General features: G+C 42.9%; 1 protein-coding gene across 2 annotated transcripts in view; it reads left to right on the top strand.

Moving 5' to 3' along the window:
* The window catches only part of SI (sucrase-isomaltase), a 427600-nt gene that overhangs the window by 270289 nt on the left and 130976 nt on the right, over positions 1-26335 (top strand). For both annotated transcript variants that reach the window (XM_069727394.1, XM_069727395.1), the window contains 6 exons: positions 358-512; positions 749-917; positions 9320-9416; positions 10845-10957; positions 11042-11167; positions 11456-11584. In XM_069727394.1, the coding sequence (XP_069583495.1) occupies positions 358-512; positions 749-917; positions 9320-9416; positions 10845-10957; positions 11042-11167; positions 11456-11584 (789 nt within the window). The remainder of the gene's footprint in view (positions 1-357; positions 513-748; positions 918-9319; positions 9417-10844; positions 10958-11041; positions 11168-11455; positions 11585-26335) is intronic.

Consider the following 26335-nt stretch of genomic DNA (forward strand, 5'->3'; position numbering starts at 1 on the left):
GCTCTCTATTAACTTGGGCCGTACATGTGCTGTGGATGTTGGTAAGGGGTTAAGAAATAATCTTAGGCTTCATTATGGAGTTCATCATTCTGGGTGATTGTACCTGAGGTTGCAATATAACTTTACTCTAATGAATGAATGCACTTGCACTTTTTTATTTTTGTCTTATATAAGCCTAAATTTAGTGTAACTTTACCCCTACTGAGATGGCACCTGCAGAAAGACAATATTTCCCAAATTCTGGTGATACGACACAGCGCACACAGTATATCTTTATATATACATATGATATACAACTTTGTGCCAAATCTTCTATTGTATATACACAACTAACATTCATAATCTCTGTTTTCATAGATATATGATCCCAACAATAAACGATATGAAGTTCCTGTGCCGATAAATACCCCAAGTTCACCAACCAGTACAGCTGATGGAAGATTTTATGATGTTGAGATTGTCAATAATCCTTTTGGAATTCGTATCAGAAGGAGGAGCACTGGGACAGAGATGTAAGGAAAAATCACATGCCATTTTTCCTAATATACTAATAAATTGAATGAAGAAATAGCTCTCTAAAATGTATTTGTATATTGTATTTATTATATCTGAATATACTATATTATAATATGCTATACTATATAATATAATAACTATGCTATATTATGCTTGGATATTCTATGTAGTAACTGTGATCTGCTATGCATTTACACTTGATGATAACCTGACAAATTTTATTTTTTTTCAGTTGGAATTCTCAAGTACCTGGCTTCACGTTCTCAGACATGTTTATTCAGATAACAAATGTACTGCCATCAGAGTATATCTATGGATTTGGAGAAACAGAACACCCACAATACCGTATTGATCTGAACTGGCATACTTGGGGATATTTTGCCAAGGATCAGCCGCCTGGTGTAAGTTTAAAAAAAAAAAAAAAAACACAGAAATTTTCTTGCTTACATAGCCTTATGATGACTTATTGCTTTGCTTTTTTTTTTTGTTGTTGGATGAGATGCGGTTTTGAATGACACCATTCATTGTATCATATAATGTATTGAAAAACAGGAACATTTTCCAAGAGGGATGGAATTGACAATTATAAATGTCAATTTTACCATTGTTTTGGAGGTCCTGTTTTTATTACATAAAATTTGCTTTAAAAATGAACTGATAGCATTATTCTACAGATCAGTAAAGGTATGATAATGCCAGATATATATTGTTGTTTTTTAAATTTTACTACTTGAGGGTAACGTGCACATGACATCTTTTTCAGACAGATTCCATCAAAAAACTGAACACATCCATTTCTATGTATAAACTATTTGCTGTGCATGTTTTCAGGCCTTTGCACACAGTTAAAAGAAGGGAAATGGCCATTCTTCTTGCATTTTCGGCTTAGACGACGCTCTGTTACATTGCAAGATATAGGGCAAACTCAAAAGACAACCAGAAAATGCAAAACAGATCTTACACTGTCTCCCCGCACAGTATAGTGCCCAATCTCAAAAGCAGGATCTAGTTCACAGCTGTTCACAGATGCTGTCCGTGTGCAGTCCGTGTGCCGTGCAGGAGACAGCGCTACAGTAAGCGCTGTCCCCCCCACTGGTGCTGAAACCGCGATTCATATCTTCTGTGCAGCAGCGTTCGCTGCAGAGAAGATATGAATAATCCTTTTTTTTTAAGTTTATCGTGTATAAAATAAAGGTCCATGTCCCCACCCCCTGTGCGCCCCACCCCTACTGTTCTGAAAATACTCACCCAGCTCCCTGGTTGGCTGTCGCTGCTTCCTGTCCTGGCCAAACCTTCTACTGTATGCGGTCACGTGGGGCCGCTCATTTACAGTCATAAATATGTGGCTCCCCCCATTGGGAGGTGGAGCCGCATATTCATGACTGTAATCGGCGGCCCCACGTGACTGCATACAGTAGAAGGTGCGGCCAGGACAGGAAGCAGCGACAGCCAACCAGGGAGCTGGGTGAGTATTTTCAGAACAGCGGAGATGGGGGGCACAGGGGGTGGGGACATGGACCTTTATTTTATACACAAAAAACCACAAAAAATGGATTATTCATATCTTCTCTGCAGCAAACTGCTGCACAGAAGATATGAATGGCAGTTTCAGCACGATGCAGGGGACAGCGCTAAACTTTAGCGCTGTCTCCTGCACGCTCCGTGTGGTACCCAGTGGGCACACGGGAGGCACACGTGTGCCGCACGTGTGCCACACTGATGTGCCACAGAAACACAGGGGCACACGGACACGGATAATTCCGGTACCAATTTTTTCCGGTACCGGAATTATCTGGATGTGTGGGACTGCCCTGACACAGATGAGAGCCTGACTAGCTTCCCTCTCTTAACTCCTTAAGGACCATGGGTATTTCTGTTTCTGCATTATCATTTTTGCTCTCATTCTTCCCAGAGCCAGAACTTTTTATTCTTCCATCAATTTGGTCATGTGAGGGCTTGTTTTTTGCTGGAAAAGTTGTACTTTTGAAATGCACCATTGATTTTACCATATCTTATACTGGAAAATCGGAATAAAATTAAAAGTGCGGGGAAATTGCAAAAAATGCAATTGTTTTTTCAGTTTTTTTTTACCATGTTCACTAAATGGTAAAACTGACCAGACATTATGATACTCCATGTCAATACGGGTTTGTAGACACCAAAGATGTATAGGTTTTTTTATGTAAATGGTGAAAAAAATCCAAAATTTGTAAAAAAAAAGTCACCATTTTCCAAAACCTGATCTGAGGCTGGGTGTAGACTTATGTTTTGCATGCCAATATGATGTTTATAATGATACCATTTTGGTGTAGATATGATCTTTTGATCGCCTGTCATTGCATTTATTACAATGATGCAGCGATCAAAAAACATAATTCTGACAATGGGAGGCAAAAACAAACGCATGCACAACACCTTATAACTGCCCCAAATGCTGCCAAAACACATCAAATGAGGGACAGACACCAGGAAAGTGGCCTCAACTCACCCACAGTGCAAATTTTAGCATGGCACTGCGGCAATCAGCAAGGCATGAGATATCAGGGTATGGGACAGCATTTACAGTTTTCAATTGAATGTCACAGTAAGACGAGGTGGGTGAGGGATTGGTGTAGGACTCATTTGCTGGGAGCCCTGATTCCACATGCAACACCTCTACCTGCTTTCATGCTGAGCCACACTCCGGTGGCACAAATGTCAGTTACGTAGACTACCATTGTCAGAAGAATTTAAGGCTAGTAACGTGAGTAGTTGAGTCTAAGAATGTGAAGGTCTGATGGTCTTGGAGGCTTACTGTTACAGGCAACACGCATGAAGGAGACCCAACCAGGAGTGTTCACATTTCCAAAAGTTATTGGCAGACACCACTAAAGTGACATCAATTTCACCACAGTAGAAATAGTATAATAGGAGGGACCTACCGGTCTTTGATTATGCCCAATCCAGCAGATGGACATCCAACCAGGAATGTTCACATTTAAACAAATGAGGGCCATACACCACAGAAGTGGCATAAATTTCATGAGAGTAGAAATAGTATAATAGGAACTGACAGGTCTTCCACTATACCGAATTTAGCAGATGGACACCCAACCAGGAGTGTTCACATTTCCAAAAATTATTGCCAGACAATATCAAAGTGGCATCAATTTCACCACAGTAGAAATAGTATAATAAGGACTGACAGGTCTTTCACTACACCCAATCCAGCAGATGGACATGGAACCAGAATTGTTCACATTTACAAAAATAATTGGCAGACAATACCAAAGTGGCATCAATTTCTCCACAGTAGAAACAGTACAATAGTCACCAACAGGTCTTCCACAATGTCCAATCCAGCAGATAGCCACACAACCTGTAGGTTTCACATTTTAAAAATGAGGGCCTGACACCATCGAGGTGGAATAACTGTCACGAGAATAGAAATAATAGAAACAGTGTAATTGGGACCAACAAGTCTTTCACTACAGTTAACCCAGCAAATGTAGACCGACGATGACTATTCACATTTCCACAAATTTGTGCTAACATCAGCAGCCGCAGCAGGCACAGAAGCCACACTAAAGATATCACAGAGTGCAGTTACGTTACATTAAGGCAGCACACTAAAATGCAATATGACCTAGTGTGTACTGTCTGCAATTCGGGTGCAAGAGTCCTTGGAGATCCATGACTTTTTCATCTTGATGAAAGATATGTGGTCTAAACTTTCAGGGGACAGACGACTGCACTTATCCATCAGGATACCACTAGAAGTGCTAAAGACACGTTCTGAGAGAACACTGGCTGCCGGACACGATAAAGCCTCCAAGGTGTGTGAGGCGAGCTCAGACCACTGATAGATTTTGGAAGAACAAAATTTGAAAGGGTCCAAATCCTCCCTATAGTTATTCATATTCATTTCTAGATACTCCTGCACCTCCCTCTCCGTTTGTTCACCACATGTAAGACTTGAACTCTGTTGTGCTGGTGCACAAGCTGGTCTTAAAAAGCTGTAAAAGAACCCACAAAAATGTATTCTTCCACTTATACCATTGCTACTACTTCTAATGTTTTGGCGTTGACTAATTGACATGCCGGAGGTTGGAAGTCTAGAGCTGCTATGCGAACTGTGTGCTTCACTGCTGTCTTGGGGAAAAGCTCTCTTAAGGTTGTGTAAAAGCATCTTTCAATGCTCCAGCATTTGCGTGTCCCTTTCCAGGGTGGGAAGCATCTGACAAAATTTGGTTTTATAATGTGGATCTAACAGAGTAGCAACCCGGTAGTCAGCAGTATTCTTAATCATAACTATATGGAGATCATATTGCAGTCATATGTAGGGCTCTATTATGAGGTACGAGCCCATGCTCTGTTGGTGGCTGGATAACAATGAGGCTTGTTTTCTTGATCGCCTCCCACCAACCATGAACAACAGAGATGGGAGGATTATCCTCTTCATCTGATAGTTGCTCACCCATCACCTCTTCCTCCTCAATTTGCCACTCGGATCTTGCACCATCTAAAACAGTTTGTGTGTTATCACCAGGCCCCCTCGATCACAGTAATCCACACTCCCTTTGCACCCGCCTATGTGATGACAGTCTGGAACTTAGAGACAATGTTATCCCTTATGCATCCTCCTCCTCTTCTTCTGAGAATACCATCTCCCCCAGCAGGCTATTCAAAGTCTGCTGCGTCATACAAATGACAGGAATAGTGATGCTGATGATGGCGGCGTCAGCGATAATCCTCTTGGTAGCCATTTCTAAACTAAGCAGAAGGGTGCAGAGGTCCTTAATCTGTGTCCACTCCATAAATGTGATATGCTCCACATCCGTACTGCCTTGGCCCAGGCTATACGACATGACATGCATCATCAGGGCTCGTTGTTGCTGCCACAGTCGCTGCAACATGTGCAGAGTGGAATTCCACCATGTCAGCACATCACGTATCAACCTGTTAACTGGCATGGACGGAGACCTCTGCATCGATGCAAGTCATAGCTTGACTCGCCATAAGGCCGCAACCAGGTTTGCACCGTTAATAGAGATGGCCTTCCCTGGATGCAGGTTCGGAGACAGCCATTGATGAATCTCAGCCTGGAGAGCTGTCCACAACTCTTCAGCTGTAAAGTATGTCTGTGATATCCAAGGCATATCAGTTTTAATATTGCCTGATTTTGGTGAGCCCTGGCTGCACAGTACGGAGGTGGTGGGATTTGCTCTGCATTGTTGGAATGTATGTCTCATTATGGCAGAGGTTGAGGGCACAGGTGGAGGCCTGTTATGATAAGGTAATTCAGTACCACAATGGACATAGAGGTCAGAGCATATACAGTGACCTGACAATAATCCAAAAACATAGAACGAGCTCTGAGACGTGGGAACTCTGCTGACCGCAATCCCTAATCCTCTCCAACCACACTAGAGGCAGCCGTGGATTGCGCCTAACGCTCCCTATGCAACTCGGCACAGCCTGAGAAACTAGCTAGCCTGAAGATAGAAAATAAGCCTACCTTGCCTCAGAGAAATACCCCAAAGGAAAAGGCAGCCCCCACATATAATGACTGTGAGTTAAGATGAAAAGACAAACGTAGAGATGAAATAGATTTAGCAAAGTGAGGCCCGACTTTCTGAACAGAGCGAGGATAGGAAAGGTAACTTTGCGGTCAACACAAAACCCTAAAAAAACCACGCAAAGGGGGCAAAAAGACCCTCCGTACCGAACTAACGGCACGGAGGTACACCCTCTGCGTCCCAGAGCTTCCAGCAAGCAAGAAAAAACAAATAGACAAGCTGGACAGAAAAAACAGCAAACAAAATAGCAAAGCGGAACTTAGCTATGCAGAGCAGCAGGCCACAGGAACGATCCAGGAGGAAACAGGTCCAATACTAGAACATTGACTGGAGGCCAGGATCAGAGCACTAGGTGGAGTTAAATAGAGCAGCACCTAACGACTTCATCACATCACCTGAGGAAGGAAACTCAGAAGCCGCAGTACCACTCTCCTCCACCAACGGAAGCTCACAGAGAGAATCAGCCGAAGTACCACTTGTGACCACAGGAGGGAGCTCTGCCACAGAATTCACAACAGAGGCCCTAGAGGAGATAAAGGAGGAGGCAGAAGCAGTGGAGGAAGAGGTAAATGTAGAGGTTTGTCATGCAAGCCTTAGAGATTCCAATACTTGTTGAGCAGCACCTGCCCCCACAGCTACCAGAGTCACCCAGTGCTCAGTCAGCGAAACGTAACATCCTTGGCCATGCTTACCCATCCAAGTGTCTGTGGTGAAATGCACCCTGGCAGACAGTGATTTAATTGAGGAATGGGTGATATCAAAGTTAGAAGAACAGCGCTCCAGCCGGGTGTTATAATCCAGTAGAAGAAATCTTTATTTCAGCCATGATAAAACAGCAAATTTTCAACCGCTCAACCGGCCTTTTTCAAGCAAATTCGCTCATCACTACTCTTTACCCTGTATACCGATCAGATTAATTATTTTTATATATTGATAGATCGGGCAATTCTTTGGTGAAATATGGGTATTTTAATTTTTTTTAATTGTTTTATTATGAATGGGGCAAATGGGAAGTGATTTGAAATTTTATATAAATTTTTAAAATATTTTTTTAAAACATTTCTTTTTTTACTTCTTACTAGCTTTAATAGTCTCCATGGGAGTGTAGAAGCTGCGATCCCCTGCTGTGTGATGCAGAAATGCTAATTTCCAATGAGCGCCGACCGCTGGGCTCATAGCAATCTGGCAATGACAACAACAGGGCTTTCCTTCTGACCCCACGTTGCCATGCCAACCCAATGGCGACCCATGGCCATGTGATACGGGCGACGATGGGCCAGATTAGTGACGCGCTTCCAGCGCATGCATTTTAAGTGCCGCTGTCATAGATTGTCAGCAGCATTTAACATTTTAATAGCCGCAAGTGGATCGCGATTCTACCTGCTGCTGTTACGGCCACATGACAGCTAATCAGATCAGCTGTCATGTGCTGGAAAATGTGTGGGCTAATCACTGGAGCCCGAACCAATCAGGGGGAAGTGTCCAATGTCGGATATATCCATCACTACACGTTAAAATAACAACGTTGTATCACTAAACTAAATTAAGTTTAATATCCACATTAACATAAAATATCCTGTCCCATTTTATCAGTTGCATTTTTAAGTTATTTTTCCGTCTTTTTGTTTTTAAGGGATATTGACTAATGCAGCTCTGAGTATTGTACTCAGCAGGGACTGTCTTCATGTGTTATAGGCATCGTTCTGGTCAGTCTTCTGCAGATTTTGGAAGTCACTACTCAATGTAAGGCTGCCGTCACACTAGCAGTATTTGGTCAGTATTTTACATCAGTATTTGTAAGCCAAAACCAGGAGTGGGCGATAAATGCAGAAGTGGTGCATATGTTTCTATTATACTTTTCCTCTAATTGTTCCACTCCTGGTTTTGGCTTACAGATACTGAGGTAAAATACTGACCAAATACTGCTAGTGTGACGGCAGCCTTAGTGTAAAGACACAAAAAGAATGATGAATCCGGGGCCCTTGAGAATTGATGAAACAGTCCCTTAGTAAAAGCTGCAAGGTTACAGCAAACGTATATGATGTACAGCAGACATTTCTCCCTGACAGCAATGGAGATGCTACTTTTCATGTGCAATGCCTGCTCCTTCCAGGATTGCAGGTGAGGCCATGAAATGATATGTCATGTCAGCTTTGTGCCATATTTTTAGACTCGTCGCCTTCCTTGAAAGGTAGTGTGGAATTTTCTCATAAACCTGTGTCAAGCTATGGTTAAATAAACACAGAACTGCCAATCACCATCGTACTTAAAGCCTCGGCGAGGTCAGTTCTCACCGTGCGAAAAGATCTGTGTCATTGCTCCATGTCTACTTATAAGATACACTGCTATTTTTAACCTTAAAATTAATGTATCCGTTCATTAATGGAAGTGGAATGTGATTTCGGGATATCCACAGCACATTCGCTCCATAGAGGCACAATATAATGTGTGAACGTGTCCTAGTAAATCTTTCCTGTCAGAGGGGAGATGATAACACCGGGATAAGTCTATAACATCTATTTCTGTATCCACAAATCAATACAGCTGCAGGCCGATCGCCACGGTCAGAAATACGCTTTCAAATCATTTTAATAGCATCTGCTCTCTATCATAAGCCGCCATCTAATTGAATTAAAACAAAACGGCCATTACGGTTCCCGGCAATTGTTACCACAATCTGGGTAATAATTTACAATGCAGCATCCAAGAAATATTTGACATTTTTTTTTACTTGTTATCATTCACACACTGAGTAAGAAAGTACAGAAAAGTTATATTTAGGATGAACCTGATTGGTGGTTGGGGGAGCAATTAAGGATAAAGGGAATCTGTCAGGAGGGGCAGGGACTCTGATTCCAGGGATGCATTCATTATTGGGCTGCTTAGTGTAGTTTTCATAACATCAGTTTTATCGGCTGGAGATTATCACAAGAGGACTGCTTGGTCTGCTGCCATCACTGATTGAAGGTTTTCTGCCTATGCACAGTATACTCATGAAGCTGCCAATCAGTAGTTGGATAGGGTTATGTAGAGCTCAGCATTCAGAGAACTGGTAGATCTGCAACAGGTAAAACAGATTTAACCAAAGCAGCAACCGGTAAAGTAAGTGATACATCTTTGGAATTGGGGTTTAGAAGCAATATCTGGTGATGTATTATTTATATTGGTGCGACAATGTTAATGTGCAATCTGAGACTACGTGGTGATGCCACAGGACGTTCACATTTGCTGTCTCTTCTCTGCAGTATAAACAGAATGCATACGGTGTGCACCCATTCTACATGGGGCTAGAAGAGGATGGCAAGGCTCATGGGGTGTTCCTGCTTAACAGCAATGCAATGGGTAAGTTCAATGCCTTCGACCTCAGTCATGTCATACGTACTTAGCTTATGTGTTCTATCCATGCCTCCATTATAATTTATGGAGTGTTCATATGTTTTTTTATGGATTGAGTAAAAAAAAGGAGAGAAAAATAAATGCATCCATATTTATTCCTAGTCAACCATTCAAGTGCATGTGTCCATGAAAAACTCAGACAATACTCTGATATCATCCTAGCTGCCCCTTGGCATCGTTTGTTTTTCACTGACATTGATCAGGTTTTTTTTTTTTAGTAGAAGAACTGATAAAACGCCGATGGTAACGATCTTAAAAAAAATGCGTGTGTGGATGAGGCCTTACAAACAATATTTGTCTCTACTTGATTCTGCTCATTATGTCGTTGTTCTGCTGACTTTGCATTACATTTGAGAGAGTCATGAACCTGTACGCCGTTTTTCAAGAAAGATGGGAACTGAATCCAGTACACAGGGGTAGGGAGAAAACTACCCGAGCAAAGAATGATAACTTTGTGCCAGGTTCCATTCACAAAGATGAAAAAAATCAGATTAACCCTGCTGTTCTGTTCGGTCTGGGGAGACCTATTTTGAACTTTGGTATTTTTTGGGGTGTTCAAGATGCGGTTCTGAAACTTGTGGTTGATTGACTTAAATGAGGATGGGTCGGTCGGCCACGGGTTTCAGAGCCGCATCTTGAATATTTTAAAGAATATTGAAGTTCAAAGTCGGTCATTTTTGACCAACAGAACAGCAGGGTTAAAGTGAATTCAGCATGGTACAAATGCCAACAATTTTGGTCAGTGTGCTGTTGGTGCATAGTTGCCAACAGTACCAAGTTTGCTGGGACTGCTTACATTTTTTCTGAAATAAACCTGGCAAATTTGGTGGATGTTAATAGGCAAAAAGGGGAGGTATGTAAGCAGTAGGCGGTCCTGACTGGTTTGTCTATGTTTCTAAGTGGCATTGGAATAAGAATGTCCTTGTGCACAATGTACTACAAAAGGACACTGACCAAAATAGGTAAATGGTTGGTTCACGTGATTATCGAACATTGCTTTATGGATCGGTCACATGGCGCCACTCGATTGATATGGGTGTGTATTTGTTATGTGGTTCTCATGAATTACCAGGATTTTATCTATGGAAGAATTGAAGAAAAACAACTTACACAGGTGAACAAAGTGTCCCCAGTCACGTTGTGGGCATGAGACAGCAAAGGTCTGTCAGAGAAAGTAGATTTATAGAGTATCCCTGCACTAAGATTAGAATCAGATCCACCACAGATTGATTTCTTCACAATCTAATGTTATACTCCTGAATATCTCACAGCTGAATAAAATATTATACTTCCATGTGACATCTCTGTGTGAGGTGTATTAATATGTATTTTTTCTAATGTAATATGGTAATGAGTTTTATTATTTCATTTCAGATGTAACAGTGCAGCCCACCCCAGCTGTAACATATCACACAATTGGTGGCATTTTAGACTTTTATATTGTACTGGGTCCAACACCAGAGATGGTTGTTCAACAATATACGAAAGTAAGTATAATAATATGTAAAACAGTCATATTTTTTAATACCAGCGGCAATGTTCTAATGTTGCTTTCCTATATTAACTTTCAGCTTATTGGTCGACCCGTTATGCCGGCTTATTGGTCTCTTGGATTCCAGTTATGTCGCTATGGGTATAATAATGACAGTGAAATCGAAGAACTGTATAATGACATGGTGGCCGCTCAGATTCCATATGTAAGACACTGTTTAAATGCCACAAGTGTAAATGTGCCTTTCCAGGGGATATTACTAGATTTCATAAATATCACTCATCTCACAGTGATTTATTAACACAATTGTAAAGTAAACTTATTCCTTTTATTATTAATTATTCAATATGCAGAATAGTGATTTTTTTTTTCCTGCATGTACTCATTTTCATTTCATGTGTATCTAATACGATGACCTACTGCAATATATTATTCTCAATTCATGTTACGATTTATCTTGAAGCTGACTATTTGTAACATCATCTTCTTCCAGGATGTACAGTACGCAGACATTGATTACATGGAGAGACAAATGGACTTCACATTAGGCAAAAACTTTCAACGACTCCCTGAAATCTTTGACAGAATCCGAACACAGGGAATGAGAGTCATTATCATGTTGGTACGTCGTGATCGAAGTACATTGTATGGTAATTGCACATTATGAACACAAACAGGGCAAATTTCTAAAATCTATCTAAAAAATATATACAGTACAGACCTAAAGTTTGGACACACCTTCTCATTTAACCCCTTCATGACCGGGGGATTTTTCGTTTTTCCGTGTTCGTTTTTCGCTCCCCTCCTTCCCAGAGCCATAACTTTTTTATTTTTCCGTCAATTTGGCCATGTGAGGGCTTATTTTTTGCGGGACGAGTTGTTCTTTTGAATGACATCATTGGTTTTAGCATGTCGTGTACTAGAAAACGGGAAAAAAATTCCAAGTGCGGTGAAATTGCAAAAAAAGTGCAATCCCACATTGGTTTTTTGTTTGGCTTTTTTGCTAGGTTCACTAAATGCTAAAAATGACCTGCCATTATGATTCTCCAGGTCATTACGAGCTCATAGACACCAAACATGACTAGGTTATTTTTTATCTAAGTGGTGAAAAAAAATTCCAAACTTTGCTAAAAAAAAAAAAAAAAAATTGCGCCATTTTCCGATACTCGTAGCGTCCCCATTTTTCATCATCTGGGGTCGGTTGAGGGCTTATTTTTTGCGTGCCGAGATGACGTTTTTAATGATAGCATTTCGGTGCAGATACATTCTTTTGATCGCCCGTTATTGCATTTTAATGCAATGTCGCGGCGACCAAAAAAACGTAATTCTGGTGTTTCGAGTTTTTTTCCCGCTATGCTGTTTCGCGATCAGGTTAATACTTTTTTTTATTTGATAGATCGGGCGATTCTGAGCACGGCGATACCAAATATGCGTAGATTTGATATTTTTTTTATTGATTTATTTTGATTGGGGCGAAAGGGGGGTGATTTAAACTTTTATGTTTTTTTTATTTTTTTCACATATTTTTAAACTTTTTTTTTTAACTTTTGCCATGCTTCAATAGCCTCCATGAGAGGCTAGAAGCAGGCACAACCCGATCGGCTCTGCTACATAGCAGCAATCTGCTGATCGCTGCTATGTAGCAGAATTGCACGTGTGCTGTGAGCGCCGACCACAGGGTGGCGCTCACAGCGACGGGCAATCAGTAACCATAGAGGTCTCAAGGACCTCTATGGTTACAATATACAAGCATCGCCGACCCCCGATCATGTGACGGGGGTCGGCGATGACGTCATTTCCGGCCGCCCGGCCGGAAGCGGTAGTTAAATGCCGCTGTCTGCGTTTGACAGCGGCATTTAACTAGTTAATAGGTGCGGGCAGATCGCGATTCTGCCTGCGCCTATTACGGGCACATGTCAGCTGTTCAAAACAGCTGACATGTCCCGGCTTTGTTGCGGGCTCACCGCGGAGCCCTGCATCAAAGCAGGGGAGCCGGCATCGGACGGTATAGTACGTTTGATGCCGGTAAGGGGTTAAAGATTTTTCTACATTTTGATGACTATGAAAATTGTAAATTCACACTGAAGGCATCAAAACTATGAATTAACACATGTGGAATTATATACTTAACAAAAAAGTGTGAAACAACTGAAATTATGTCTTATATTCTAGGTTCTTCAAAGTAGCCACCTTTTGCTTTGATGACTGCTTTGCACACTCTTTGATGAGCTTCAAGAGGTAGTCATCGGGAATGGTCTTCCAACAATCTTGAAGGAGTTCCCAGAGATGCTTAGCACTTGCTGGTCCTTTTTGCTTTCACTCTGCGGTCCAGCTCACCCCAAACCATCTCGATTGGGTTCAGGTCTGGTGACTGTGCAAAGCAGTCATCAAAGCAAAAGGTGGCTACTTTGAAGGCGGTGGCCTGGTTGCTAGGGAATCCCCACATGTACTTATGCTTGCTAACAGATGTAAATCATTCAGCTTCGGCAATAAAAACTAAATCTCCGAGCACTAAAAAATACTCGGAGGACCCCTGAGCGTGCTAGGGAAATCTTGAGTAACGAGTATATTCGCCCATCACTAGTAACCATTAGGCTGCTGTCACACTATCAGTATTTGGTCAGTATTTTACATCAGTATTTGTAAACCAAAACCAGGATTGGGTGATAAATACAGAAGTGGTGAACGTGTTTCTATAATTCCTTTCCTCTGATTGTTCCACTCCTGATTTTGGTTTATCAATGCTGATGTAAAATGCTGACCAAATACTGACTGTGTGAACGTTGCCACAAAGGTTACAACCCATGATACTGGCTTATGCATTTGTGACAGATGTCCTTAGCCATAGTCTTAGACAACTGTATAGGCTTCTGTACATTTTGGAGTTTTAATATGTGGTTTTAGTATGTGGGTTTAATTATTATTTTTATTATACATTTTTATATTTTAATATGTATGTACCGTATTTTATTAGAAATTGGAGCTGGATTCTTTATGCATACTGTGTGATAGAGTACACCCCCAGTAAAAGATGAGAGAATAGACTCAATGTGAATAATAATTAAAAATAAATAACCACAAAGGACCACTGAAATACATTTTAAAGTTTGTTCCCCATTCCATAAAAAATAATTTTCACATATTGGACATGCTTCTTTTTTTCACGGTATCAAAGCTAGCAATTGTAATTAGACTAGATTGGCAGCATGTTTTTTACATTTATTTTTTTCTGCTTTTTTATTTATTTATTTTGTGTTAAAGGTAACCTGTCACCTGAATTTGGCAGGACCGGTTTTCGGTCATATGGGCGGAGTTTTTGGGTGTTTGATTCACCCTTTCCTTACCCGTTGACTGCATGCTGGCCACAATATTGGATTGAAGTTCATTCTATGTCCTCATATGACCAAAAACCGGTCCCGCCAAATTCAGGTGACAGGTTTCCTTTAATTAACTTTTTTTGGGTGGAATTTCAACATTTATTTTTATTACTGACCTGAGCATTTACCATCCGGCATGTTTCTTCTGTGTCACAGTCGTACAGGTAGCCCGCTTGGTCATTTTGCTGCAGATGCTGCTAATTTCAGTCCTGTTTATCTGTCATTGTATTGTGTAGGTCCGCCTTTGGCATAGACGCAATATAAACTCAGGGGAAAAAAATAAAAAAATAAATACTAAGATTTGAAGCCACAAATAATCATGGAAAGGTAGCAGAAAAAGAGAACTTTTTTTTGCGACTTTACATCAATTTTAGAATAGTGGGCAACCCTGGACAGCAGGTGTTGGGGACTTAACCCCCTCTGCCAAGTTGCGGTTCTCCACACTATGCCTGCATCTCTTTTCCATAGCTGTAATACAATCTTCTAAGGCTGGTTTCATATTTGCGTTTTTTTTTTGCGTTTTTGCACAAAAAACGCAAAAAAACGCATGCAATTTTTTCCCTATACTAAACATTAAAAACGCATGTGTTTTTTTGTATGCGTTTTGACGCGTTTTTGCAACGCATGTATCTTTTCTCTGCATGCGTTGTGTTGCAGAAATGCAACATGTAGTAATTTTAGCGGCTTTTTTTGCGGCAAAAAAACCTATTGATGTCTATGTAAATGCATGTGTTTTTAAGCACATGCGTTATGATCTTCCCGCCCTTCTTCTGAGATGCAATTAACTCATTGTGGGCCAGTTGTACTGTTATGATCTGGTGGCCTAGGAGCAGCATGAGACGGACTCTGGAGAAGGTGGTCCCTGTACTGACCGCAAACCCTGAACCTAGCAGCGCAACTAGAAGTAGCCGTGGGGGTACCTAACACTCCCTAGACCCCTCGGCACAGCCTAAGATCTAACTACCCCTAAAGACAGAAACAGGAAACCTATCTTGCCTCAGAGGAAATCACCAAAGGATAGATAGCCCCCCACAAATATTGACTGTGAGAGGAGAGTGGAAATAACATATGCAGATATGAAATCAGATTTTAGCATAGGAGGCCATACTAGCTAAAAAGAAAGAACAGAACAGAGTACTATGTGGTCAGTATAAAAACACTAGAAAATATCCACCGCAGAAAATACGGATCACCACATCTGACTAAAGACATGGGGGGGTATATCTGCATTTCCAGAGAGATAACAAGGCTGCAAAAAAATCCTTCACAGACAAAGCTGGGCAAGACAAAAACATGAAACAGCACAGAACTATAAGGTCCACTGCAGGTGGACAGCAAAAACAAAGCCAGGACTTATCTTTGTAGAAAAGCACAGCAAACTGGAGAGACCAGCAGGGAAGTGAATCCTTCCAGAACAATGGACAACTGGCACTGACTAAAGGATCCTGCAAAGCTATATACCCCAGTCAGTTTTGCAATTAGTAGATACACCTGTCCACTCCTGCAGTCCAGGCACAACTGCATTACCCTCTACAACCACCGGAGGGAGCCCAAAAGCTGAATTCACAACAGTACCCCCCCTTGAGGAGGGGTCACCGAACCCTCACCAGAGCCCTCAGGCCGATCAGGATGAGCCCGATGAAAGGCACGAACCAAATCAACGGCATGGACATCAAAAGCAGAAACCCAAGAATTATCCTCCTGGCCATAACCCTTCCACTTGACAAGGTACTGAAGCTTCCGCCTCGAAAAACAGGAATCCAAAATCTTCTCAACAACATATTCCAACTCCCCATCGACCAATACAGGGGCCGGAGGATCAACAGAGGGAACAACGGGCTCCACATATTTCCGCAACAAAGATCTATGGAAGACATTATGAATAGCAAAAGAGGCCGGAAGCGCCAGGCGAAAGGACACTGGATTAATAATCTCAGAAATCTTATAAGGACCAATAAATCGAGGCTTAAACTTAGGGGAAGAAACCTTCATAGGAACATGACGGGAAGATAACCAAACCAGATCACCAACCCGAAGCCAGGAACCAACACACCGATGACGGTTAGCAAAACGCTGAGCCTCCTCCTGAGACAGCACCAAATTGTCCACCACACAAGCCCAAATCTGCTGCAACCTGTCGACCACAGAATCCACACCAAGGAAGGTCAGAAGGCTCAACCTGCCCAGAAGAAAAACGAGTATGAAAACCAAAATTACAAAAAAAAGGCGAAACCAAAGTAGCCGAACTAGCCCGATTATTAACCCCTTTACCCCCAAGGGTGGTTTGCACGTTAATGACCGGGCCAATTTTTACAATTCTGACCACTGTCCCTTTATGAGGTTATAACTCTGGAACGCTTCAATGGATCCTGGTGATTCTGACATTGTTTTCTTGAGACATATTGTACTTCATGACAATGGTAAAAATTCTTTGATAGTACCTGCGTTTATTTGTGAAAAAAACGGAAATTTGGCGAAAATTATGAAAATTTCGCAATTTTCCAACTTTGAATTTTTATGCAATTAAATCACAGAGATATGTCACACAAAATACTTAATAAGTAACATTTCCCACATGTCTACTTTACATCAGCACAATTTTGGAACCAAAATTTTTTTTTGTTAGGGAGTTATAAGGGTTAAAAGTTGACCAGCAATTTCTCATTTCTACAACACCATTTTATTTTAGGGACCACATCTCATTTGAAGTCATTTTGAGGGGTCTATATGATAGAAAATACCCAAGTGTGACACCATTCTAAAAACTACACCCCTCAAGGTGCTCAAACCCATATTCAAGAAGTTTATTAACCCTTCTGGTGCTTCACAGGAATTTTTTGAATGTTTAAATAAAAATGAACATTTAACTTTTTTTTACAAAAAATGTAATTCAGCTCCAATTTGTTTTATTTTGCCAAGGGTAACAGGAGAAAATGGACCCCAAACATTGTTGTACAATTTGTCCTGAGTATGCCAATACCCCACATGTGGGGGTAAACCACTGTTTGGGCGCATGGCAGAGCTCGGAAGCGAAGGAGTGCCATTTGACTTTTCAATGCAAAATTGACTGGAATTGAGATGGGACGCCATGTTTCGTTTGGAGAGCCCCTGATGTGGCTAAACATTGAAACCCCCCACAAGTGACACCATTTTGGAAAGTAGACCCCCTAAGGAACTTATCTAGAGGTGTGGTGAGCACTTTGACCCACCAAGTGCTTCACAGAAGTTTATAATGTAGAACCGTAAAAATAAAAAATCATATTTTTTCACAAAAATTATCTTTTCGCCCCCAATTTTTTATTTTCCCAAGGGTAAGAGAAGAAATTGGACCCCAAAAGTTGTTGTACAATTTGTCCTGAGTACGCTGATAGCCCATATGTGGGGGTAAACCACTGTTTGGGCGGATGGGAGAGCTCGGAAGGGAAGGAGCGCCGTTTGACTTTTCAATGCAAAATTGACAGGAATTGAGATGGGACGCCATGTTGCGTTTGAAGAGCCACTGATGTGCCTAAACATTGAAACCCCCCACAAGTGACACCATTTTGGAAAGTAGACCCCCTAAGGAACTTATCTAGAGGTGTGGTGAGCACTTTGACCCACCAAGTGCTTCACAGAAGTTTATAATGTAGAACCGTAAAAATAAAAAATCATATTTTTTCACAAAAATTATCTTTTCGCCCCCAATTTTTTATTTTGCCAAGGGTAAGAGAAGAAATTGGACACCAAAAGTTGTTGTACAATTTGTCCTGAGTACGCTGATACCCCATATGTGGGGGTAAACCACTGTTTGGGCGGATGGGAGAGCTCGGAAGGGAAGGAGCGCCGTTTGACTTTTCAATGCAAAATTGACAGGAATTGAGATGGGACGCCATGTTGCGTTTGAAGAGCCACTGATGTGCCTAAACATTGAAACCCCCCACAAATGACACCATTTTGGAAAGTAGACCCCTAAGGAACTTATCTAGAGGTGTGGTGAGCACTTTGACCCACCAAGTGCTTGACAGAAGTTTATAATGCAGAGCCGTAAAAATAAAACAAAATTTTTTTCCCACAAAAATTTTTTTTTTAGCCCCCAGTTTTGTATTTTCCTGAGGGTAACAGGAGAAATTGGACCCCAAAATTTGTTGCCCAATTTGTCCTGAGTGCGATGATACACCATATGTGGGGGGAACCACTGTTTGGGCACATGGGAGGGCTTAGAAGGGAAGGAGTGCCATTTGAATGCAGACTTAGATGGAATGGTCTGCAGGTGTCACATTGCATTTGCAGAGACCCTAATGTACCTAAACAGTAGAAACCCCCCACAAGTGACACCATTTTGGAAAGTAGACCCCCTTAGGAACTTATCTAGATGTGTGCTGAGCGCTTTGACCCACCAAGGGCTTCACAGAAGTTTATAATGGAGAGCCGTAAAAATAAAACAAAAATTTTTTCCCACACAAATTATTTTTTAGCCCCCAGTTTTGTATTTTCCCGAGGGTAACAGGAGAAATTCGACCGCACAATTTGTTGTCCAATTTGTCCTGAGTGCGCTGATACCCCATATGTGGTGGGGAACCACTGTTTGGGCGCATGGGAGGGCTCGGAAGGGAAGGAGCTCCATTTGGAATGAGGACTTAGATGGAATGGTCTGCAGGTGTCACATTGCATTTGCAGAGCCCCTAATGTACCTAAACAGTAGAAACCTCCCACAAGTGACACCATTTTGGAAACTAGACCCCCTAAGGAACTCATTTAGATGTGTTGTGATAGCTTTGAACCCCCAAGTGTTTCACTACAGTTTGTAACGCAGAGCCGTGAAAATTAAAAAAAAAATCTTTCCCCCCAAAATTATTTTTTAGCCCCCAGTTTTGTATTTTCCCGAGGGTAAGAGGAGAAATTTGACCCCAAAAGTTGTTGTCCAATTTGTCCTGAGTACGCTGATACCCCGTATGTTGGGGGAAACCACCGTTTGAGCGCATGGCAGAGCTCGGAAGGGAAGGAGCGCCATTTGGAATGCAGACTTAGATGGAATGGTCTGCAGACGTCACATTGCGTTTGCAGAACCCCTAATGTACCTAAACAGTAGAAACCCCCCACAAGTGACCCCATATTGGAAACTAGACCCCCCAGGGAACTAATGTAGATGTGTTGTGAGAACTTTGAACCCCCAAGTGTTTCACTACAGTTTATAACGCAGAGCCATGAAAATAAAAAATCTTTTTTTTTCCCACAAAAAATATGTTTTAGCCCCGAGTTTTGTATTTTCCCAAGGGTAACTGGAGAAATTGGACCCCAAAAGTTGTTGTCCTATTTGTCCTGAATAGGCTGATACCCCATATGTTGGGGTAAACCCCTGTTTGGGCACACGGGAGAGCTCGGAAGGGAAGAAGCACTGTTTTACTTTTTCAACGCAGAATTGGCTGGAATTGAGATCGGACGCCATGTCACGTTTGGAGAGCCCCTGATGTGCCTAAACAGTGGAAACCCCACAATTATAACTGAAACCCTAATCCAAACACATCCCTAACCCTAATCCCAACAGTAACCCTAACCACACCTCTAACCCAGACACACCCTTAACCCTAATCCCAACCCTATTCCCAACCGTAAATGTAGTCTAAACCCTAACTGTAACTTTAGCCCCAACCCAAACTGTAGCCCTAGCCCTAACCCTAGCCCTAACCCTAGCCCTAACCCTAACCCTAGCCCTAACCCTAGCCCTAACCCTAACCCTAACCCTAGCCCTAACCTTAGCCCTAACCCTAACCCTAACCCTAGCCCTAACACTAGCCCTAACCCTAACCCTAACCCTAACCCTAGCCCTAACCCTAGCCCTAGCCCTAACCCTAACCCTAGCCCTAGCCCTAACCCTAACCCTAGCCCTAGCCCTAGCCCTAACCCTAGCCCTAACCCTAGCCCTAACCCTAGCCCTAACTCTAACCCTAGCCCTAATGGGAAAATGGAAATAAATACATTTTTTTAATTTTTCCCTAACTAAGGGGGTGATGAAGGGGGGTTTGATTTACTTTTATAGCGGGTTTTTTAGCGGATTTTTATGATTGGCAGCCGTCACACACTGAAAGACGCTTTTTATTGCAAAAAATATTTTTTGCGTTACCACATTTTGAGAGCTATAATTTTTCTATATTTTGGTCCACAGAGTCATGTGAGGTCTTGTTTTTTGCGGGACGAGTTGACGTTTTTATTGGTAACATTTTCGGGCACGTGACATTTTTTGATCGCTTTTTATTCCAATTTTTGTGAGGCAGAATGACCAAAAACCAGCTATTCATGAATTTCTTTTGGGGGAGGCGTTTATACCGTTCCGCGTTTGGTAAAATTAATAAAGCAGTTTTATTCTTCGGGTCAGTACGATTACAGCGACACCTCATTTATATCATTTTTTTATGTTTTGGCGCTTTTATACGATAAAAACTATTTTATAGAAAAAATAATTATTTTGGCATCGCTTTATTCTCAGGACTATAACTTTTTTATTTTTTTGCTGATGATGCTGTATGGTGGCTCGTTTTTTGCGGGACAAGATGACGTTTTCAGCGGTACCATGGTTATTTATATCTGTCTTTTTGATCGCGTGTTATTCCACTTTTTGTTCGGCGGTATGATAATAAAGCGTTGTTTTTTGCCTCGTTTTATTTTTTTTTTCTTACGGTGTTTACTGAAGGGGTTAACTAGTGGGCCAGTTTTATAGGTCGGGCCGTTACGGACGCGGCGATACTAAATATGTGTACTTTTATTGTTTTGTTTTTTTTATTTAGATAAAGAAATGTATTTATGGGAATAATATTTTTTTTTTTTTTCATTATTTTGGAATATTTTTTTTTATTTTTTTTTTACACGTTTGAAATTTTTTTTTTTTACTTTTTTACTTTGTCCCAGGGGGGGACATCACAGATCAGTGATCTGACAGTTTGCACAGCACTCTGTCAGATCACCGATCTACTTACAGCACTGCAGGCTTCACAGTGCCTGCTCTGAGCAGGCTCTGTGAAGCCACCTCCCTCCCTGCAGGACCCAGATCCGCGGCCATCTTGGATCCGGGGCTCGAGCAGGGAGGGAGGGAGGTGAGACCCTCGCAGCAACGCGATCACATCACGTTGCTGTGGGGGGCTCAGGGAAGCCCGCAGGGAGCCCCCTCCCTGCGCGGTGCTTCCCTGCACCGCCGGCACATCGCGATCATCTTTAATCGCGGTGTGCCAGGGGTTAATGTGCCGGGGGCGGTCCGTGACCGCTCCTGGCACATAGTGCCGGATGTCAGCTGCGATAGGCAGCTGACACCCGGCCGCGATCGGCGGCGCTCCCCCCGTGAGCGCCGCCGATCGCGCTGGACGTACTATCCCGTCCATGGTCATAGGGACCCACCCCACATGGACGGGATAGTACGTCCGATGTCAGAAAGGGGTTAAGGGCAAACTCGGCCAATGGCAAAAAAGCCACCCAATCATCCTGATCAGCAGACACAAAGCATCTCAAATAGGTCTCCAAGGTCTGATTAGTTCGCTCAGTCTGGCCATTTGTCTGAGGATGAAATGCAGAGGAAAAAGACAAATCAATGCCCAGCTTGGCACAAAAGGCCCGCCAAAACCTGGAAACAAACTGGGAACCTCTGTTGGACACAATATTCTCCGGAATACAAACGCACCACATGCTGAAAAAACAACGGAACCAAATCAGAAGAAGAAGGCAATTTAGGCAAAGGCACCAAATGAACCATCTTAGAAAATCGGTCACAGACAACCCAGATAACCGACATTCTTTGGGAAACAGGAAGATCGGAAATAAAATCCATAGAAATATGCGTCCAAGGTCTCTCAGGGACCGGCAATGGCAAAAGCAACCCACTAGCATGGGAACAGGAAGGCTTAGCCCGCGCACAAATCCCACAGGACTGCACAAAAGAACGCACATCCCGTGACAAAGAAGGCCACCAAAAGGACCTACTAACCAAATCTCTGGTACCAAAAATCCCAGGATGGCCAGCCAACACAGAACAATGAACCTCAGAAATCACTTTACTAGTCCATCTATCAGGAACAAACAGTTTCCCCACAGGACAGCGGTCAGGCTTATCAGCCTGAAATTCCTGAAGAACCCGTCGCAAATCAGGGGAGATGGCAGAAAGAATCACCCCTTCCTTCAAAATGCCGACCGGCTCAAGAACCCCAGCGGAATCAGGAAAAAAACTCCTAGAGAGGGCATCCGCCTTAACATTCTTAGTACCAGGAATGTACGGGACCACAAAATCACAACGGGAGAAAAACAGGGACCATCGAGCCTGTCTAGGATTCAGCCGTTTGGCAGACTCGAGGTAAATCAGATTCTTATGATCGGTCAGGACCACAATACGGTGCTTGGCCCCCTCAAGCCAATGTCGCCACTCCTCAAATGCCCACTTCATAGCCAACAACTCCCGATTGCCGACATCATAATTGCGTTCCGCAGGCGAAAACTTCCGAGAAAAGAAGGCACACGGTTTCATCAAGGAACCATCAGAATTCCTCTGAGACAAAACGGCCCCTGCCTGTTATGACCTGGTGGTCAGGACAATAATGGACCTGGTGGTTAAAAGCACACGGAATGACCTGATAGTTACTGATAATAAGGACGAGCTCTGGGATGTGGGAACTCTGCTGACCGCAATCCCTAAACCTATCAAACACACTAGAAATAGCCGTGGATTGCGCCTAACGCTCCCTATGCAACTCGGCACAGCCTAAGAAACTAGCTAGCCCTGAAGATAGAAAAATAAAGCCTACCTTGCCTCAGAGAAATTCCCCAAAGGAAAAGGCAGCCCCCCACATATAATGACTGTGAGTAAAGATGAAAATACAAACACAGAGATGAAATAGATTTAGCAAAGTGAGGCCCGACTTACTGAACAGACCGAGGATAGGAAAGGTTACTTTGCGGTCAGCACAAAAACCTACAAAAAGACCACGCAGAGGGCGCCAAAAGACCCTCCGCACCGACTCACGGTGCGGAGGCGCTCCCTCTGCGTCCCAGAGCTTCCAGCAAGCAAGACAGCAAATTAAATAGCAAGCTGAACAGAAAAAATAGCAAACCAAAGAAATACAAGCTGGAACTTAGCTTCTGATGGGAAGACAGGTCACAAGAACGATCCAGGAGTGAACAGACCAATACTGGAACATTGACAGGTGGCATGGAGCAAAGATCTAAGTGGAGTTAAATAGAGCAGCAGCTAACGAATTAACCTCGTCACCTGTGAAACTCAGAAAGACCCACCAGAGGAAGTCCATGGACAGAACCAGCCGAAGTACCATTCATGACCACAGGAGGGAGCCCGACAACAGAATTCACAACAGTACCCCCCTCTTGAGGAGGGGTCACCGAACCCTCACCAGAGCCCCCAGGCCGACCAGGATGAGCCAAATGAAAGGCACAAACCAGATCGGCAGCATGAACATCAGAGGCAAAAACCCAGGAATTATCTTCCTGACCATAACACTTCCACTTGACCACGTACTGGAGTTTCCGTCTCGAAACACGAGAATCCAAAATCTTCTCCACCACATACTCCAACTCCCCCTCAACTAACACCGGGGCAGGAGGATCAACGGATGGAACCACAGGCGCCACGTATCTCCGCAATAACGACCTATGGAACACATTATGAATGGCAAAAGAAGCAGGAAGGGCCAAACGAAATGACACAGGATTGATAACCTCAGAAATTTTATACAGACCAATGAAACGAGGCTTAAACTTAGGAGAGGAAACCTTCATAGGAACATAACGAGACGACAACCAAACCAAATCCCCAACACGAAGTCGGGGACCCACACAGCGCCGGCGGTTAGCGAAACGTTGAGCCTTCTCCTGGGACAATGTCAAATTGTCCACCACATGAGTCCAAATCTGCTGCAACCTATCCACCACAGTATCTACACCAGGACAGTCTGAAGACTCAACCTGCCCTGAAGAGAAACGAGGATGGAAACCAGAATTGCAGAAAAACGGCGAAACCAAAGTAGCCGAGCTGGCCCGATTATTAAGGGCGAACTCAGCCAACGGCAAAAAGGACACCCAATCATCCTGATCAGCAGAAACAAAGCATCTCAGATATGTTTCCAAAGTCTGATTAGTTCGTTCGGTTTGGCCATTTGTCTGAGGATGGAAAGCCGAAGAAAAAGACAAATCAATGCCCATCTTAGCACAAAAGGATCGCCAAAACCTTGAAACAAACTGGGAACCTCTGTCAGAAACAATGTTCTCAGGGATACCATGTAAACGAACCACATGCTGGAAAAATAATGGCACCAAATCAGAGGAGGAAGGCAATTTAGACAAAGGTACCATATGGGCTATCTTAGAAAAGCGATCACAAACCACCCAAATGACCGACATCTTTTGAGAGACGGGGAGATCCGAAATAAAATCCATAGAAATATGCGTCCAGGGCCTCTTCGGGACCGGCAAGGGCAAAAGCAACCCACTGGCACGAGAACAGCAGGGCTTAGCCCGAGCACAAGTCCCACAGGACTGCACAAAAGAACGCACATCCCGCGACAAAGACGGCCACCAGAAGGATCTAGCCACCAAATCTCTGGTACCAAAGATTCCAGGATGCCCAGCCAACACTGAACAATGAATCTCAGAGATAACTCTACTAGTCCATCTATCAGGGACAAACAGTTTCTCCGCTGGGCAACGGTCAGGTCTATCAGCCTGAAATTTTTGCAGCACCCGCCGCAAATCAGGGGAGATGGCAGACAAAATTACCCCCTCTTTGAGAATACCCGCCAGCTCAGGAACACCCGGAGAGTCAGGCACAAAACTCCTTGACAGGGCATCAGCCTTCACATTCTTAGAGCCCGGAAGGTACGAAACCACAAAATCAAAACAGGAGAAAAATAATGACCATCGAGCCTGTCTCGGATTCATCCGTTTGGCAGACACAAGATGAGTCAAATTCTTGTGATCTGTCAAGACTACCACGCGATGCTTGGCTCCTTCCAGCCAATGACGCCACTCCTCGAATGCCCACTTCATGGCCAACAATTCACGATTACCAACATCATAGTTACGCTCAGCAGGCGAAAACTTTCTAGAAAAGAAAGCACATGGCTTCATCACCGAACCCTCAGAACTTCTTTGCGACAAAACAGCCCCTGCTCCAATCTCAGAAGCATCAACCTCAACCTGAAACGGAAGCGAAACATCTGGCTGGCACAACACAGGGGCAGAAGAAAAACGAGGCTTCAACTCCTGAAAAGCCTCTACAGCCGCAGAAGACCAATTGACCACATCAGCACCCTTCTTGGTCAAATCAGTCAACGGTTTAGCAACAGTAGAAAAATTAGCAATGAAGCGCCGATAAAAATGAGCAAAGCCCAGGAACTTTTGCAGGCTCTTCACAGATGTCGGCTGAGTCCAATCGTAAATGGCCTTGACTTTAACAGGGTCCATCTCTATAGTACAAGTCATGGCCCAAAATTTTGAGAATGAGACAAATATTAATTTTTCCAAAGTCAACTGGTTCATTTTTTCTAATGGCAATTTGCATATACTCCTGAATGTCAGAGTGATCAGCTTAACAGCAATTACTGTACTCGCAAAGTCAATATTTGCCCAGAAAATGAACTTTAACCCCCAAAATACATTTCAACATCATTGCAGTCCTGCCTTAAAAGGAGCAGCTAACATAGTTTTAGTGATTGATCCATTAACACAGGTGTGGGTGTTGATGAGGACAGGGCTGGCGATCAATCAGTCATGATTTAGTAAGAATGACATCACTGGACACTTTAAAAGGAGGTTGGTACTTGGTATCATTGTTTCTCTTCAGTTAACCATGGTTATCTCTAAAGAAACACGTGCAGCCATCATTGCACTGCACAAAAATGGCCTAACAGGGAATAGTATCGCAATGATTGCACCTCAGTCAACAATCTATCGCATCATCAAGAACTTCAAGAGAGAGCTTCCATTGTTGTCAAAAAGGCTCCAGGGCGCTCAAGAAAAACCAGCAAGCG

Source organism: Ranitomeya imitator, chromosome 5 (genome assembly GCF_032444005.1).
Source record: "Ranitomeya imitator isolate aRanImi1 chromosome 5, aRanImi1.pri, whole genome shotgun sequence".
Taxonomy (NCBI): Eukaryota; Metazoa; Chordata; class Amphibia; order Anura; family Dendrobatidae; genus Ranitomeya; species Ranitomeya imitator.